We start from the raw sequence: 17,909 nt of genomic DNA, 5'->3' as shown, positions 1-17,909 counted from the left end.
TTTAAAATGCAAAGTGGATAATTCAGGAGGTGTCACACTTCTACAGATGTACAGGAAATTCTTTGCAGACAGAGCCAGGACAACCAAGGACAAGTGTTAACAGTCAGAAATGCCACAAGCTTTAAACCAGAAAACATCTAGTTTAGAAGTAAAATAGATCGTATTCTGTCATAATGTCAGGTCACTGATATCAGTTGAGATATTTGTTAATACTTGCTGTCTGCCAGCTGCCTCTGAAGAGAAGATTAGATTAGACAAATAAAGTTCATTGCCCTTGCAGAGAAATATGTCTTAGACGTGGAAGCCCCAGCAGAGAAGACATTAAAACAGTCCATAACAAACAACAATGCGTGACAGGAATATGCTATAGAAAAGGTGCAATTACTGGCACAGACCATGAGAAAAATATCTTAATATATTACTGTAAATAACAAATCATAAATAGATAATTGGAAACTTGGAAAAATGAATGTATGCAGTGGAGACCCGGCCAATCATATTAATCAGTTTTATTGGCAGGGGAACAAAATGCTCAATGTCTCTTTAGATTGCAGACTTCTGACTAGAGATGGAATTAGCTGTCCAAGATTCAAGTAGAATACTGAAAGAATGAAGCCTTTACAATTATATAAATTTGTGAGTAAATGTGACCCAAAACACCATTAGAAATGGAAAATTAAATTAGCTAATTAGATATATAGGATACAAATATCATACTTACTTAGATATTCATTAAGGAAAATATAAATTGGGAGCTTTAGAAGTCATGGATTTAGGGAAATGATTAACTAACAAGCTTTTTTGAATGAGAGCATCTCCTTACGAAAGCTTTTACTTCCATTTGCTGAAATTGTGCGAGCTGCATGTACTGTATGGAGGTGTGACATAGCTAGAGGATTAGAGGAGAGTTTTGTGTCTGTCACATAGGATCATGTAAAGCCTCTAATTTAGCTTCAGTAGTGTAACCAGATGAGTAACACCTGGCAGTGTCTGGTTCTTTCCACTGCAGTCTAAAGGCTGTTTGATCCGTTGATGTTCACTTTACAACCATTGCACATGCCCTGTAGGAAATTTTGCCTTCCAAATGTAATCCACTCCAACATGTAATGACTATTAGAAAGCAGAATGTTGTACCAGAGAAACAACTGCAATTCAAGGAGCAGTGTTAGACAATCATATTTAATTAATGTAATGTGTGTTAGCATGAAACTGTTGCAGACAGTCACTCAGTAACCATGAAATATAAAGCATCTTGCTGTGCCGTGCTGGTGTCTTGGTACTGCAACCAGCCCTAATTCCTCCCACACTTTAACCCTCATTTTTCTTTGAGACACCGCAAGCAAAGAAAAATGGCCACCTGCTCACATTCATCTTGACAGGAAATGTAATTATTTTTAAAGGTGCAGGCAAGTCAGTGCAACACAGGCTCAAGCTGTATCTGTGGCCTCTGATATGAGGAGAAAAAGTCTGGATATCCTGCACATTTATCAGATTTAAAAGGAGAAAGCAACTATTTAAATGTCTCAGTATCTTATTAGAGTGTGACATAGTTTAAACTGAGCTAATCTTTCACTTTCATCATAGGTCGTGACAGTTTTTCTTCTTTCTGAGCCAGCTGTGAGGCCTATGACTAATAACTTCTTGTTTATTGTAGTGACCTCTCCATATGTTGCTATCCTAGTTTGTAGAGCAGGTGAGCTTTATTCTAAACTGTAGTTAAGTTCACATGGATTGGATGGATGGATGAATAAGAAAACTCGAACTTGTGACCTGTGGCCCATAAGTAATAACAGTATAGAGTGGTTTAAGAGGGAACAGTGTCCATGATACGTTTTAATAAGGACCTGAATTTAATGTTAGAACCTGAGAAGAATTAAAAAAAATAATAAATTCCTGTAACTTGTTATTGTGATCAGCAGCTGTTATGATTTTTTGCTGTTGTTTTATTGTCCTGCTGTTTTGCATAAAGCATGCAATGCTACACTTAAAAATTAAATAAATACAATAATGGTGCCAACACAGTGAGAAGATCAGCATGAATCTCACTCTGCATGTGCAAGTTTTGGTAAATAGGAAACAGCATTATTATTATTATTTTATTCATGCAGTTTCATGGGCTTTTTATCCAAAGCGTTAATGATTACATACTTCTTTCTCTGTGTGTGTGTGTATATATAGATATATGTGTATGTGTGGAAATGCCCACAGGAATTAAACCCATAAATCTTCAAGTATCATGTGAGCTCAACCCACAGACTATGTATTGCATAAGATTGCATCAAAAGTGTCTCCTCCAAAAATACTATGTCATTAAGGGGAAAAAAGACACACAAATTGGGGCTTTGAAACAAACATAAAAACTGGCTATTTCTTTTAAAAACTAGGTTCAGTTTTAAGATTCATTGAAGGCCTAATAAGTACTAGAGGACCATGCTGTAGGTGCAACAGCTTCATATTTCTACTTCTGCCACACAAGTTGTTATTTTCTGTTTCTGGCACCTGTGGTGTGAAATCTATGCTAGAGTTTCACAAGAGTAATGAAAGGCTATTTTTCATGCTCTCTGGATCTTGAGTGATAACCTTCCTGTCACACTAATGAAAGAAACAAATGGCTGAAATGGTTTGGAGTAGAAACATTTTTTCTCTTGAGTGTTTGCATCTCCAGTTTCAGCATATGACAAATGTGAAATGATAATTGTGGTGAATCTTTAAGCTTGTTTGAATTTTTTTTCAGTGCAATGAAGCTGTCAGTGACTGCAGTGGTTGGGACTGAGTTATAATTTCTGCATGCATTCACTACCAACAAGAAAATATAGCTAATAGATATCCACTCAAAGTTTTTGTCCCTTGTCGACACTGAAATAACTCAGGATGCACAGGGATAAATGTGTTCAGTTCGGCTGGCCCAGTGGCCATTAATATGACTTAAATTGCTTTCAGTATTACATTATCTTGATTGTCTCCGTTATTATTGCTCCAGCCACATTAAAATCAGGCCTCATGTAAATTCATACAGCTGTGATGAAGCAGAAACATTCAACAGATCCCCACATAAAGAATTTAATCAAGTGTGGCATTTACATCAAAATGAGCTTGTGTTGTTTAATCTGTCCTCTTCATGCAGGCACTTTGAAGGGAAGCAGACAGAGTACAGATACACTCTACTCTGGTTTTATGTAGTAATCTCAGCATTGTTACTATTCATTCTCAGTTCAGTTTGTCTCTTTTAATTCAAAAGTGTGTAACTATACAATGTCAGGTACTTTGAATGATTACTTTTAGTGTAGTTGGCCAATCTCTTTGCCTGTCTGTCAGCCGGAATTTACAAAAAGGCTAGAAATGCACGGTAGAGTTGTTAGAGAATCATACCATGGACTTGGTGCAAATCTGGAACACTTTCTTTGGAGTTAAAGGCATTAGTGTCAGTGAAAAGATGAGCCCTTCAAGTTTCCTTCTAGCTTTCATTCATCCACTAATAGTGGAGACTTTAACTTCTTTGTGGAAATAAAGGAAAAGTCCATGGATCAGCAAAATCAACTGGAGTCATGATGGATCTGCTCACACACTGCCAGCTGAACAGCCAGCACAGATGGAAATCTTAGACAACCTTCATTGTTGGAAAAATTATTAAGTGTAGTCACAGAACTCAAACTTTCAGGTAAACACACTTTCATGCACTCTGCTAACTTTTTCATGCCACCACGATTGGAAAGTTGCAGCTGCTTTTCATTGTACTGCAGTCACATCTGGGATGAAAGACTTCATGGACTTCTCAGTGTTTTTACTATGATCTAAAGCATCATTAAAAACTTTGCAGACAGAGCACTGTTAGAAATATGGAACAACTAATGCTGTTACTACTGCAAGATATTGGAAGACTACAGAATTGGATAACTTTAGTTGATTTACCAAAACTGAATTACATGTCATATGTGCATGAGTAATAGCAGCATTATAAGTGCTGTGAGAGAACTCAGGATATATTATGGATCATGTTATATAGTTTGTCTGCATTAGCGTCCCTACAAATGTATTCCATGTGGTTGAAAGTCCTAAATGAATTTTCTGTGTTCATCTCAGCATCTCTCAGAGAAGTCATTTCTGACAGAGGCTCTGACAAATATGGTTGTGTAAAGCAAATTGGTAGAAAACAAAATAGAGGGATACATATTCTTGCAGCAGGTGATTATTTTTGTTTAACTAATTAATTCAGAAAATTTAGAAACCTCCCACAGCTTGCACAAAGGCAGCTGCATGACAAACCAAATACTCACACTGAAAAAAAGAAGAAATTGTCTGTTACATTTGATAAAAGGTAAAAAAATCACTTGAACATTATTATTACCTGATATATAGATGGATGTGAGAAATCCTATTATCTTTGTATGAAATGTGGCAAAATTTGATTTATTAAATCCCTGTATATCGCACTAAGTCGACAAAATGCAGTTACATCCATAACTCAGAAACACAGAGAGGAGACATAAAAAAGAAGAGACTATAAGTTGTGGACAGGTATTATCAGCTGCTTGTTCATCCTTTCCAACAATATGTGGTCATGATTGTTTATTTGTTTGTATTTTTGTGCTTTGAGACAAGTGTTGGCTGCCTGTCAGTTTAAAGACAGGTAAAATAACTTTTCTCCAAAACTGATCTGACATGACCTTGTAAATTTTAGTGATATCTTTTACTCCAGCCACAGGCTTGTGTTGTAGTATGGTGTGTGATTCTTCCAGAGGAGAACATTTTTGATAAAAACGAAAGATTAACAAGTTGCCTTCCTCCGTGCTTTTGTAGCAAGCCTGGGTCTGCTATCCCTCCTGGGAAGATTAGGAGGCAGATGACAGATTGAAATCAGACAGATGGGAGATGATGTACAAAAGCATGAGAAGCAAGAGAATGATGCACAGAACTCATCTTGGCTTTCTCACAGAGTCCTAACAGTGGCAATGATGTTCTTCATATTGATGTCCTGCTTTTTATAAACTCTTTTATTTAGTATAAGTAGACACAACAGATTTGACACAATCAGTAATAATAAAAAAACTGCTATGAACAAAAAGAAAAACTACAACAAAGAAGAAAGAGAAGATAAGGAAAAATAGTTCTAACAGCCATTACGTAAGCATAAAAGATTAGATGCGTTGAGCAGGGACTGCAAATTATAGTTTTTAGATAAAATAATGTAGCAGTAAGCAGGCAACACTTAATCATCTTTGTAAAGTGACACTCAACACCAAGTGATACAGAATGAGCTGGATTTGTTCACGGTGCCTACAAACATTTACTCAAATATATTCATCTTTATTTCATGTAAATGCCAAACACATAGAAAAATCTAAAGTCTATGACTCAAAAGAAGTGGGAAGATCCAAAACATGTCTACGGGCATGAGTTTTATCTATTTATTTTTTCAAGGATGTGAAATTGTGTCTGTGAAACACTGGGTTGCCAAAAAGGTTAATGTGGTGTTAATAACAGTTGTCCTGCTTAATGCAGCTAAAGTTATAGATTGACTTAAGCTCCTCTTAAAGTCTCAGAATCAACTATTTGAGAAGAAGATGGCTTTTCATCAGCATGTCAAATATTATATGCAGCTAAAAAATGAGCTAAAACTAGAAATTTTCCAAATCTCCTCAAGGAAACATTGATACATGTGTAAAATGCTGACCATGTAAACCACACTCAAATGAGACAGGTCTAAATCCACTGATGTTCTGACCAGCTACTGGCAGTTTGTTGTTAAACTAAAAGAGGGGAGGAAAAACCCATTATAGTCCTCTTGGCGTTACAGGGCTGCAGCATGCCTTTGCCAAGAGGCTAGATGTGCATAAAAGGAAACCATTGATGCGGCTATCCACCCCTTGATTTGCAAATAAATCAATTCTAACTGGTTTATCTAGACTTTATAAAATGTTTCCCTTTAATTGAATATCATCACTATACTTCAATACCCTCTCAAATATGATTATCAGGTCCATCTATGAAGAATTTGTCACTGATAACTATGCTAAAAAGTTTCTATTAATATATGCAATAATTATTAGTGGGATTTTATACAGATATCAGATTTGGCAGATTAAGCACTACATGTGATATATAAAGTAAATTTTGGGTAGCATTATCACAAAAGGTCACTGTGATGATGACAAAGTACTTTATCAGACCTGCAATAGTCAGCACAAGCTGCAAATTTTCTGTCTTCACATTAGATGTCAAAGGTTTTGGGAGGCAACATTTCATGCAGTAATTTTTCAGCATATGTGTATAAAAACTTTAGGTAATATTTGATGATGTGTTTGGAGTCTTGCTTCCAGGACTGACAAATACAAGCCAACTGCTTGTGACCAGTAATGTGTCCACCATTTAGGACAAAGTAAAGTTTATTTCATATGAAACATTTTCATATAAATCACATAATAATACAAAGAAAAAATAAAATACTTTAAAAGAGTATGATGTCATAAGAAGCTCAAACAAAAGCTGCCTCTGGAAAAAAAAGAATAGATTTTTTTTTCTTTTATCTAGTGTCTAGAACAATGAAAGGACTCCCACAGTTTTGGTGCCAGTGTTGAGAAGGAACAACAGGAGGGGCTGGTGAGAATTTAAAAAACAAGAAAACAGAAAACAAAACTGGGAACCTAGTCAATGCAGAGCCCTAAAGGTAGCAACAAGACTTTAAAATTATTTCTAAATCACTGCTGCTAACCATTTGTTTGTTTATTTTTTTATTTAAAAGCTGACTAAGATTTAAACAGACTAGATGCAGAATGAGGGGCAGTGCCTGTTCAGGCTACTGAAACAGGCTGATCAGAGCAGAGAGCACTGGAGACTGTCCTAAAGTTGCATTTGTTCATGCAGGTCAAAACTGTCTAAGTTTGAAGAATTTGTGATGTATTTAGCTCTGTCGCCCCACAGCATGAAAATCCCTGGTTTAACTCCTTGTTTAGGACTTCTGTGTGGAGTATACATGTTACCACCCTGCATGCAAGAGTAGGGTACTCCTAGGTTCCACTTACTACCCAAAAAATGCATGATAGGTTCATTTCTATTTTAAATTGACCTTAGAAGTGAATATGAATGGTTGGATATGGTCAAATAGTTTTAAAAAAATGTAAAAAGTAAAAGAGAGAAAAAGAAAAGGAAAAAGAAAATCCCATCATTTTTCTTTGACAATGATGCATGTGATGCAGATCTGCAGCACTGAAGACAGTTCTTCAATTAATATTCTACAAAAAGTGCTTTAAATACTTCATCGAATGCCTCTTCTAACAATGTTACATGGAGGCTATATATATAATTTATTATCATGTAAAGATATAATGGGAAATATAACTTTATTATAAATGTTTGTAATTTAAAAAGGAAAGAAAAAGGCACAAAACCGAAACCGTTGGCCCAGCCTACTCACCACACTGTCCTTATAATTATCCACAGTAATCAGTGTGTGTGATCAACCATTACTATCAAAATCACAGCTCCAAGGAATTATGGGTTAGAATTGTTTCCTTTCTTTCATAAGTAATGGTCCATTTTAATCCATGCTGAAAGAGCTAATAAAACAAGCATTGGCTAGTTTCCTTGACATTTGGAGAATTCAAATTTTTCTGTGGTGACATTTTAATAACAAGGGGAAAAGTTTTAATGCCACATAAAGCTGTCACAGATTCCTGCTCAGGCAATATTTACCTGTTCCAGCACTGTGAATAAAAATATCCAGCTGCCTTGCCCCACCCTTTCTAAGTGAGACAATGAACTCTTGACAGTAAACATATAAATAAGGATTTTTGTATCACTGAAGTTTGGTCGTTGTAGATCTTTTACCCTTTTTCCTTTTTGTCTCTCTGCATTGACAGTTGCTGCCTTATGGAGCTGTCAGCCTGCCAAGTGAGACTTTGGAAATGGTTCAAAAAGTCAGAGACTGGGAGCCTTTCTTTAGTATTTAGCGTGTAAGATGTTGGTATTAAAATATAAAGTGATGTTTTTATATCTCTCTAAATCTTATATGCCAACCATGCAGGATATCCATCTGTCTAAAACCATCAACCAGCTATATGTCAGCATTGAGATTATGGTTAAAATCACAGGCTCTGTCAAATTTTGATTAGTTTTTATACCTATCCACTCTCACGTCTTCTCTACTCCTATTCGGTAACAGCATCATCTACTGTTTTGAAGCTGCTCTCCAAGAAACCACTATAATCCAAGATTCTTTCAGGTAGGAATTAAAAGAAAATCTCAGTTGACTATAGTAGAACAACATTAATAAAACTTTTTGTTTCAAATCTTTCATGGTTGCAAGAGTGCAGTATTTTAACTGTCTGTTAAATCCAGAGAAAGAAAAGACCAATCTGAAACAGAATCCATATGCTCTAAAGAAATTCATCTATCACAGGTCTGTGACACCAAATTGTTGCTGTGTGTCCTTGTTGAAATGCTCAGCAGAACTCAGTGAAGCTGCACAGCTCGTCTTTGGCCACATCAATATTGTTTGTAGAGTCATGCAGCACAGCCCAAACTATGCAATCAGAGCATCCTTGCAAGACATTGGATCTTTGATCCACACTCCCCCTGACCTGCCGCTTCAGTGCCTTTTCCCTCTGCAGCCTGTTCCCTCTGAGGGACCGATCAGTTGTGCTGTAGCTCAAAGGTTTCTAAAGCAGACTTGTATCCTCCATTAACGGTGCCAAAGCATGACTTAAGGGTCATCCCGCCTAAACCTTTCAGCTATGGAGCCAGTTGAAAGCTGAAAGCTTTCATGTTATGGCAAGAAATCTCTCTACATGGAGTTGCTTCAGGAGTAGCAGCAGCTACAAAGTACCACTGCAAAATGTCAAGATGGTATTGAACCTACAACCCTCCTGTGCAAAGCGAAGCAGCATTACTTTGAAGAAAATGTGATTTTATGTATGTCTGTGTGGGCCATGGCTTTCTAAACTTGTTTTGGGATCTCTTTTTAATTGGCTAGCACACTTTCATCTGAGATGACTGAGAAATACCTGCATGTGCATCAAAGCACAGCTATGTGACAGCCATACACATCCTCTGTTATCCTGAATTTTTCTTTTCCTCGAAGAAATCAGACAGGAGCATTCGGATCAGGTCAGAGCTGTGGTGCTGAGTTATGCAACTGCTTTGAAATTTCTCTTTTGTACTGTGGTACTGACGTGTTATTTCATCGTTCAGTAGCTTAACAGAAGTACCACCACAGCCAGTGTGTTGCAATGAACACCTGGCTCATCTTAGAGCACACACACACACACACACACACACACAAAGTACATAAAAACCTTTTCCAATCTGTCATAAAAAATGTTGGTTATTAAAAATCAAATGTCAGTTTGCTCCTAAAAAACACAAGATATATTTTTTTAGGTTTTATCTAACTGTACCTGATGCTCACCACCTCTCTGCTGCTCTTAGTGCTCTGCTGTCATTGCAATCATCTGTAGCGTGTGCATGCGGTTGACAAAGCATTTTTTTTTTTTTTTTTGTCTGGATAAAGCTCTTGGGCATACAATCCTCTCACATCAGTAAAATGCTCACTCTGAGTGGTTAAACAATGATGTTGGAGGAGTTGATGGCCAGCCATTGAACTATGCCTGCTCACATCAACAACAGTGACTCAGAGACTGAGTTTTCACATTACAAAAATCTGTTTCAGAAATCATCACAAACCTTGAATTATTTATCTCTTAATTATTTCTTTCTCTCTCTTTCTTATGCATCTCTTCTTAAAGCATCACTGTAAACTAAAGAATACAAAATGTGTGGACTTGTCTTGGTCATTGCTTAATAAAACATGTTCTTTGACGCCATCTGCTGGATTCTCCACAAAATAATTTCCCTGATAGTTTCCAATTTTACAGCTCCCCTCCATTCCCTTACAAATGACATCTCACTGTATTTGTGTTTGCTCTTATTCTGTTTGCAGGTAATAGGTAAGTATTTCATGCTGTGCTTTTTAAACAACTCTGCAGTGCAGCTCGATAACAAAAGTTGATCTTATTTTTTTTTACAATATTGCCAAGTGGATTTCATGTGGTGCTACTGATGCAGTGTGTACAGTATACCTACAAGCTAGAACAAAAAGTAAGACTGTAAGCTGTGTTACATGTAGTTTGGAAAAAGGATGTTTAAACACTGTGCCTTTAAAACAACTATGTAACGCCATGGGAATGCAGGCCAGTTGATGCTATGAAGCATAAATGGCTATCTGTTTTGATTAATTAAATTTTAATTTCCTCAACCATTCAAGGTCCCCCTTGTTGAGGCAGTAATGCATTTAAATCTAAACCTTAGAAACCACTGCATGGGGACAAGAACACTCCTAAACATCACTGTTAGAAGTTTGTTGTTGAATCCACAAATCCAAGTTAAAATGCTACCAAAAATAAATAAATACATACTGAGACAGAGTGTGATACTGTCATTTGGTCAAACGAATTAAAAGCTAAAACACTTTTTGTAAATCATTTGATGCCACCTATAGCCAAGATCATCTAGCTTGAAGAGAACCAAAGCACAGGTAAAGCATCTTTGATAGCATGAACGATGCATGTGTGTACTCTTCACTGGTAACCTGTGTATCTTTAAAAGGTGAACAATAAAAGTGGGTTATGTACAACTTTTGGGTCTGTGGGCATTTAGAATGACTGTTTTTCCTTTTTTTTTCTTTTCTTCTTCTTCTTCTTTTTCTTTATTTTTTGTCTGTTTTATTTAAGCAAGATAAGGCCAAACTAATTTCCCGTTTTATTATAACAGCATGAGTTCAGTAAAACAGCTCAGGTGCTAAACTTATGTATTCCAGACCTGCTCATTAAAAAAAATTTGGCCCATTATCAAAGAAAACATGGACTGACTATTGCCCTCATCTCTTAGACCGACTCCGCTTGATTTTCTTATAGCTACTTAGCTACTTACAGATTATAAAATCTCCATACCCATTTTACAGCCTTTTCAGTTATTATGAGAGTAGTTGCATTTGTAATTTTTCACTAATTAAAAATAGCATTTAATAAGTTTTTTTTAAAAGTTACATTTCAAAAAGTCAGCCAATGTTGCGGGAAATAGGCTTGGGATGACTTTAGTTTATTCTTTCAGTGATTGCTCCTGCCAATACTGGCTTTATTTATCTAAAGCACACATCTGAACACTTACAGTTATATCATGTAGCATCAGACCATACTTGCCTTTTCTTCTGAATCTGGTAAACTACAGAATAAAATGTTTAATATTTAACCTCAGTGCAAAAACTGTAATACTGGTATGTATGTCATGCAATATTTGAAATGTTTTAGCTTTCAAACTAAACAGAAGGCAGCAGATGTGTGTCTAAGCTGCTCACGTGCCCCCAAACCAGGTCATCGAGCAGATTGAAGAAAGGCGAGGCTTTGCATGTTTTTCATTATTCAGGAGGACATGAGCGGTTGGCTGCTGGGGGGCGGAATCTGTTTCTGCGGAGCTGATGGAGGGTCATCCACGAAGAGGAGTGCATCCTGACAAGTGGAGCTCCTGGTGGGATTCTGAGGCTCAAACCTGGACTTACTTGGGAAGTTGGGATGGACTAAACAAAAGCAACGTTAACTTACCTGCTGCTGTCGAAGGTACGTGTCACCATACTTTCAGCTTTTTCTTGTTACTTCAGTCCGGTTTGGAAACCAGGAAACAGATTATTTATTAATTGATTGATTGATTGATTGATTGTGCAGTTTTGAAGCAGCTCGGGTCCATTCTGACTTTAAAATAAAAGTTTGTTCACAACAGGAAGAGCTATAAAGAATCCAGTCGTTGTTTGTAATTAACATGAAGCCTAAATATCACAAAACATGTTTCCTCGTCTTTTTAAAAGCAAGCCAATTTAAGTTATGTCTTCCCAGCAGTTCCAAAGTCCATGAGTATGACATCTGCGGAATTAAAGTGAAAGTAACAGTTAATATTTAAACCCAACATGAGCTTCCATCCAGTATTCATTACCTAAAAATAAAAATACATAGAAACTAACCAAACAGAAATAATGGGTTGGCAAATATAGAAAACCGATGCCAACCAACCTTCTGATTCCTTCAATAAGAGGAATAAAGCAATAAAAACATATGACGATGTTACCAAGAAAAATGTTGTATTGCAGGATGACGTAAAGGGATGCTGGTTGGGTTTCCAGCACTGTTACTTGAGTCTGTTACTCCCGGGTTGACGGAAGCTTTTCAGGTTAGAATTTGATTGTTCTGCCTTGTTTGTTTGTTTGTTTGTTTTTTTGTTGTTGTTGTTGTTGTTGTTGTTGTTGTTGTTGTTGTTGTTGTTTGTTTGTTTGTTTTTTTCATGGTGATCTTTTTTCTACCTTATGTCAAAAGGGCAAACTGGAGAACTGAACCAGCCTGCTTTTGTAACCCTTCTATAAAAGTTACACTTTACAGCTCCCATTAAAATCTGATGGATTATAAACTAATATATTTACTTTTCCTAATCTGTTTCTGGAGCAAGGCTTTGCCAAACCTGACTTTTGATTTGTGCATTTGTCTGTAAAACTGTCTCTGATTAAAATCCATCATTACATTGAAACTAAATTTCAGATATAAGAAAAGTTAAGGCAAATAGGGTTAAGACAACTCCAGACATTTTTATTATAGTCTATTTTTGATTGAAAAAAATAGAATTTCACTTAAATAAAGTTTGAACTTTACAGCAACATTACACAGAACCGAATAACTTTGCATCTTCCATCTATTGCATAAGCCAAGCACAAGCTTAAAGAACAGTCTTGATCTTTTTTATCTCTCCTGAGCTTTAATCAGAAAGATGTCACTGTGTCAGTTTTTATTTATTTGACAAGACTCACTCTGAGATTTACAGATGTCTCCTAGCTTCATGCTACACGTCGCTGCCTGCTATTTTCTTTGGTTCTGTTGCTGCAAAGCAAACTGAACAAACTTCTTTTTCCATAAAGTTGACTTAAAGTGACTTGACATCATTGTCACTGCGTGGAAACTCAAACTCGGCACGTTTTGTGCATGTTAATATGAACACCAACAGCTCTTGATTGTTTAGGCATCTTTAGCAGTGAGGAAGAATCCTTGTAATGATTTTCAGCCTCCCTGGCCAGACAGACTGTGTTTCCCTGTAGGCAGCAGATACAGTGAGATATTTCGCAACACAAATCAGCATGGATTTCATTTTCCATATTTATGATCCATCTGACTTACTCAGATAAATCCTTTGAGTACCCACGTGGTAAAACAAACTGAATTGAAAAATATATTCTTTTTTAGTAAGTGTGTGCTCACATTTACTCTAATATTCTTCAAGGGCAATTCATATTTTTCCTTCCAAAGAACTGATGCACGATGCATAAGAGCATTATCATCTCAATGTAACTAGATATGCAGGTTACTCATCACATCTTTCTTCTCATTTCAGAGGCCACAGTGGCTGTATGTGTTCAGGTGGAAGCTCCTTCTTCATCAGGGTGATAATAGGCAAGCAGGTCAGGGAACAGGTGGCATTTGTCGACTTGTTCGCAGCCCTTGAATAGTCCTTTTGTGTGCTGATCCAGAGCAGTGTCCAGAATAGGTAACCCACTCAATAATTACTCACTGTGGAAGCTGGCTTTTTGTTTTTATGTAGCTGTTATGAGCAGGTATCTATGTAAAATATGGAGATGGGTAAATAAAAAGTATCAGATAGCTGGTATGTAAAAGTTGTTAAAAGTTCGAAGAGTTGTTTAAGTAACTTTATTCCATTTGGCATTAAGTTGTCATTATGTAGTCGTTCCATTTAACATGAAACTTGGGGATGTTTAAACAGCTCGGTTCTCTCTGAACTTATAAAAGTAAGCTGTTCAGTGAAATTCACCTCCATGGGATCGTTATACACACCAATATTCCATTACTTTAGCATGGAAAAGTGTTGGTTTCTGCATCCAGGATCACTTCCTTCACTGTGCTGCATTCCTTTCATGCACGATTGGCTATTCTAGAGTCGTAGAACTTTGCTGGAGTTAACCTTCACTTGGTTTGTGCTAACATTAGGGCCTGATATCCATAAATTATTCATCATGTTCTGCTCTGCCAGTGCAAATCTAAATGTGTCTCACCATGGAAACAGCCTTCTGGCTCCACCAGAGGGTGTTGGTTTCAGCCAAAGTGATAACTCAGTTTCTTTCAGGCAGTCCTCTGCTCCACTATATGACACAAGTTAGATACTATAAAATAAAAACTATAAAATAAAAAGTCAGACTGAAGGCAGACTATATGTCTGCCCCTGGTGTTTACTTGGAAAGTAAGATTATGTCTCATTCGCAGTTCCTGAAGGTACAAATACATGTTTTAAAGTGCTATACCACTAATACAGTTCAGTGTGAGTGTTTTCTAACATTAAGACATATTTGTAATTTGTTGCAATTTATTTGGTCAATAAAAATGCATAATATTTATTATAATTTTTGTAAGTAATTATAGGTATGTAGATAGTAGTAGATAATGAGGCATTAATAATTGTTAAAAACAAGATAAAAAAAGAAAAATTGGCATTCCTCTCTCTAGAATGATAAGTGTGGTTGGCGTGGTGACAGATTGCTGCAGCTGGAGTCGGGGTCAGATTATAGACTGCTGTAACTCAGCAAGCAGGTGTTTAAAACATGTGGCATATGTCTCTATATCTGCTGTTTCACGTTTGAAGAGTCCTCGATAGCAGAAATTAACTAGAAAATATATTTAGTGTCAGTTGTCACTAGAGGGTGCACTATTACTTTATCTTACAGTACAGGACAGTTTGTCTAAGTAACTTAGAATCTGTGAGGTTTCAGGTTTCCTGATATCACTGGGAATTTTCAAACACTTTTAATCAAATCTGATGTGAATAACATTAAGTCTATTTATTTTGTATATATTTAAGAAATATCTTTCATTACTGGATCATATTGACTTTTTATTGTTATTGTTATTATTATTTCATGCAATTCATGTATTTCGTTTGTAGACCAGTACATAGACATCGTGTTTTTTTTCTTTGTCCTTTGTCTCATGACTTAGATCCACCTCTTGAACACTAAACAGAAAAACATGCCTTTGTTCTTTGCTCTTATTTACTGTGCCAACATGTGGGTGTTTGAGGTAGGTCATAATCAGACACACAGGTAGGTGTCATTTCAACTCTACAACTCTGCCAGAGAGGTTGAAACATGATGAATTAAACTTCTTGTTTTTGTTGGAACGTTCACTCGCAGTGTTTCATAGAAAATGTTGTCCTTAGGCAACCTTCTTAGGCTACAGGTTTCATGAAAGGTGGCAACTACAAAACTCATGACACTGATGGAAAACACGTTGCCAGAGGCTGCTGTGCTGCAGTTATTGTTTTGACATAATTGAGTCTTGTATGTTCAGTAAATCTTTAAAGTTTTGTTTAAGTGCGTTGGCTACATATTTCTTTTTATTTATGAAAACCTTTAAAGAACACAAATGCTGCACAGAGAAACATGAGTATGCAGGCGGATTGTTCCATGTTCGAACTGACATTTCTTGCTAAAAAGAATACGCCTTCATGTTTCTGTCACACACTGGGTGTTTGTCTTGCTGATGTAGGTCAGACTAGGAAAAACTGGTTCATGTTGTAGGTGTGTCCAGTTTGTGTTCATTTCAGTGGTGAAAAGGATTAAATTGAGAATAAGCTGCAAACTGGGAACGTTTCTCTGAACTGAAATCTTCACAGCTATTTAGAAAGATGAACACACAGATCTCATTTAAATGTCTTCATATGGAAGAAATTTTAGAGAATTTTAAGATGTTTGTGCAGTATTTGTGGGCTGTTTGTCAAACATTATCTGAGAAGAAATTGTTGTACACCTCTGTTCCACCAAGAGTAAGAAATATCTGTTTAGACTTTGATGAGTGGACTGAAAGACAAATACAGGATATTTATTCAAGCCTCGTGGACATACAGTACACAGAGATGTTGTCGCTGTCAGAGCAGCCTCTTTTTCCCTCTCCCGCCCTCTTTGCCCCTCTCTTCTCTGCCTCTTGCCTTTTTTGCTGAAAAGAGGAGGGGCTGTCCAAGTAATCCAATACCTGCCCAATTCATGAATTTTACTGTAAGTTGCTGAACTGCCCTGACAAGTGCAAGGGTGAAAACACATTAGGAGACTGAAGCTGACAACGTTGGCTGCATCTTTGCACAGCTGAAATTTGCTGCACAGCTCCCAGAAAGAGGTTTTAACAGGCAAAAAGGAAGGAGGGAATTTCAAAACTGCACCACGAAAAGAGTGGATAAACCTGGCACTGCTTCAAATGACTGCTTTAGAAGAATGAAAGAAGAGGCTGTGGGCTTCCTGCCATCCAAAATGTCTTTAGAGGAGAGAACTGCCAGAGATGTGGCTGAGAGTGAGGTGGATTGCTCTGTGGGACTGGATGAGGTTGTCCTGGGCCGCATTGCCAGCTTACCTCTGGAACCATTCCCACCCAAAGACTTCAGAGGGAAGTTTAAAAAGATGCGCCAGAAGAAGAGACCCACCATTCTAGAAAGTAGGCACTGTTTTAACTTATTAAAGCTGTGGAGATCAGCTCAACTTAAAAAAATCTCTCAGAAATGTGATTTTTTTTCAAATATACTATGGACTAGTCATACCAGCAGTACAGCCATCATTTCCAGCACTTTGGGAAATTCCTCACCTTCCTGTTGTATGTGTCATAGTTACGCAGGAATTTGATGGCTTGTTAGTAATGGACTTAGACAAGTGGAGAGTACAGCATACAGTTTTTTCTGTAGTTGACTTCATAGTCACAAATTAGTCTTGTGTCTGACCATGTTGTCCAAAATGTAAAAACATTAAGAGCATCAAGGAAACAGCAGCAATATGAAGCAAAAAGGACATTAAAGATCAGAATTTGAGGGTAAGATAAAGAAATGATGTGTGCAAGGGAATAGAAGGAGGGAGTGAAGGTTTTGACTTGATAACCACAAAATTGGCTCAACTGGACAGACATACCTTACATTCCTCACCTCCATCAGAGCTTGATAATGCTTTTAATAGGTGCTTAATATGTTAGGGGCTTTGCCCACTTGGAGTAAATTAAAGAATGATGTTCACAGTCAATGTTATAATCAGCAAAGCCTTTCTAGGTTCATTTATGTAACATCTTGGTGTATTGAGAGAAAACAGTTTCGGGAGAAGCTGCCAGTTAACAGAAGTGAAAAAAAGTGATGATGTGAGGATTACTGAAGCAGTTTTCTTTTTTATGAACTGACACTGATCCTATCCAGCGAGCCAGCAGACAGTCACAGCTCTGTGTTTGGCTGTGCTTACCCTGACAGGTTTAGACATAACCAGAGTGTATGTCATTAACACCATTTATATGTTTCTTCAGAGTGCCGTTAGGGTCATCCAGTCCTAAATAAAATGGGGAGATACTGGCATCAAATGATGATCATCGACAGTTTAGACAAACTCACATATTCTGCTTAATCACTTATCACTTAAGTTTGTACCAGTGGGACAGGTTACCTGGTAACCCTCTGCTGCCACCAGTTTGGATTAGAGGTGTTTTTGTAAAAGAGGGAAACACTCAGTGCCTCATATAAGTTGTTGTATTGTGGCTTCTAAGCCGTACAAGACACCTGGAGATTAAAAATCATCAAACAATGTTTCGGAACTGTAAGTAAAAGTTTAGTTTTACATAAAGGTTAACAGGTTATAGTCAGTTTGTCTCCCGCTACTTTGACTTCTTCATTTTTAGCTTGAAAAGAAAGCCAAAATTATTCATCTGGGGAATTACATAACCATTTGCCCCTCTGACAGCCTCTAACTGGACAAGTTATACAGACCACATTATTAATGATGGATAAGTCAAAGAAGTGAACTCTGTTCAGTGTTGAAAGAAGCCATTCAGGCTGATTTCCTTCAGGAATAAAATGTTTTG

The 17,909-nt window shown here is 37.0% G+C and overlaps 2 protein-coding genes across 3 annotated transcripts in view; both read left to right on the top strand.

The window, feature by feature from the left end:
* Positions 1-17,909, top strand: part of b3glcta (beta 3-glucosyltransferase a) — a 118,830-nt gene that overhangs the window by 100,385 nt on the left and 536 nt on the right. Inside the window, exons 16-17 of one of the 2 annotated variants that reach the window (XR_006011422.1) lie at positions 9,110-9,114; positions 14,355-14,367. The gene's annotated coding sequence lies outside the window, so the exon portion shown is untranslated. Of the gene's footprint in view, positions 1-9,109; positions 9,115-14,354; positions 14,368-15,610; positions 15,620-17,909 lie in introns of those variants that run through there. The other variant, XR_006011423.1, reaches the window with a different exon arrangement.
* frya (furry homolog a (Drosophila)) overlaps positions 16,118-17,909 on the top strand; it is a 39,257-nt gene continuing 37,465 nt past the window's right edge. Inside the window, exon 1 of the mRNA XM_041993833.1 lies at positions 16,118-16,514. Coding sequence (XP_041849767.1) covers positions 16,298-16,514 — 217 coding nt within the window. The 5' untranslated portion in view covers positions 16,118-16,297. The remainder of the gene's footprint in view (positions 16,515-17,909) is intronic.

The sequence above is a fragment of the Melanotaenia boesemani genome, chromosome 9 (genome assembly GCF_017639745.1).
Source record: "Melanotaenia boesemani isolate fMelBoe1 chromosome 9, fMelBoe1.pri, whole genome shotgun sequence".
NCBI classification, from domain to species: domain Eukaryota; kingdom Metazoa; phylum Chordata; class Actinopteri; order Atheriniformes; family Melanotaeniidae; genus Melanotaenia; species Melanotaenia boesemani.
Note: the sequence above shows the minus strand (reverse complement) of the source record. Positions and strands in the feature narration are given on the sequence as shown.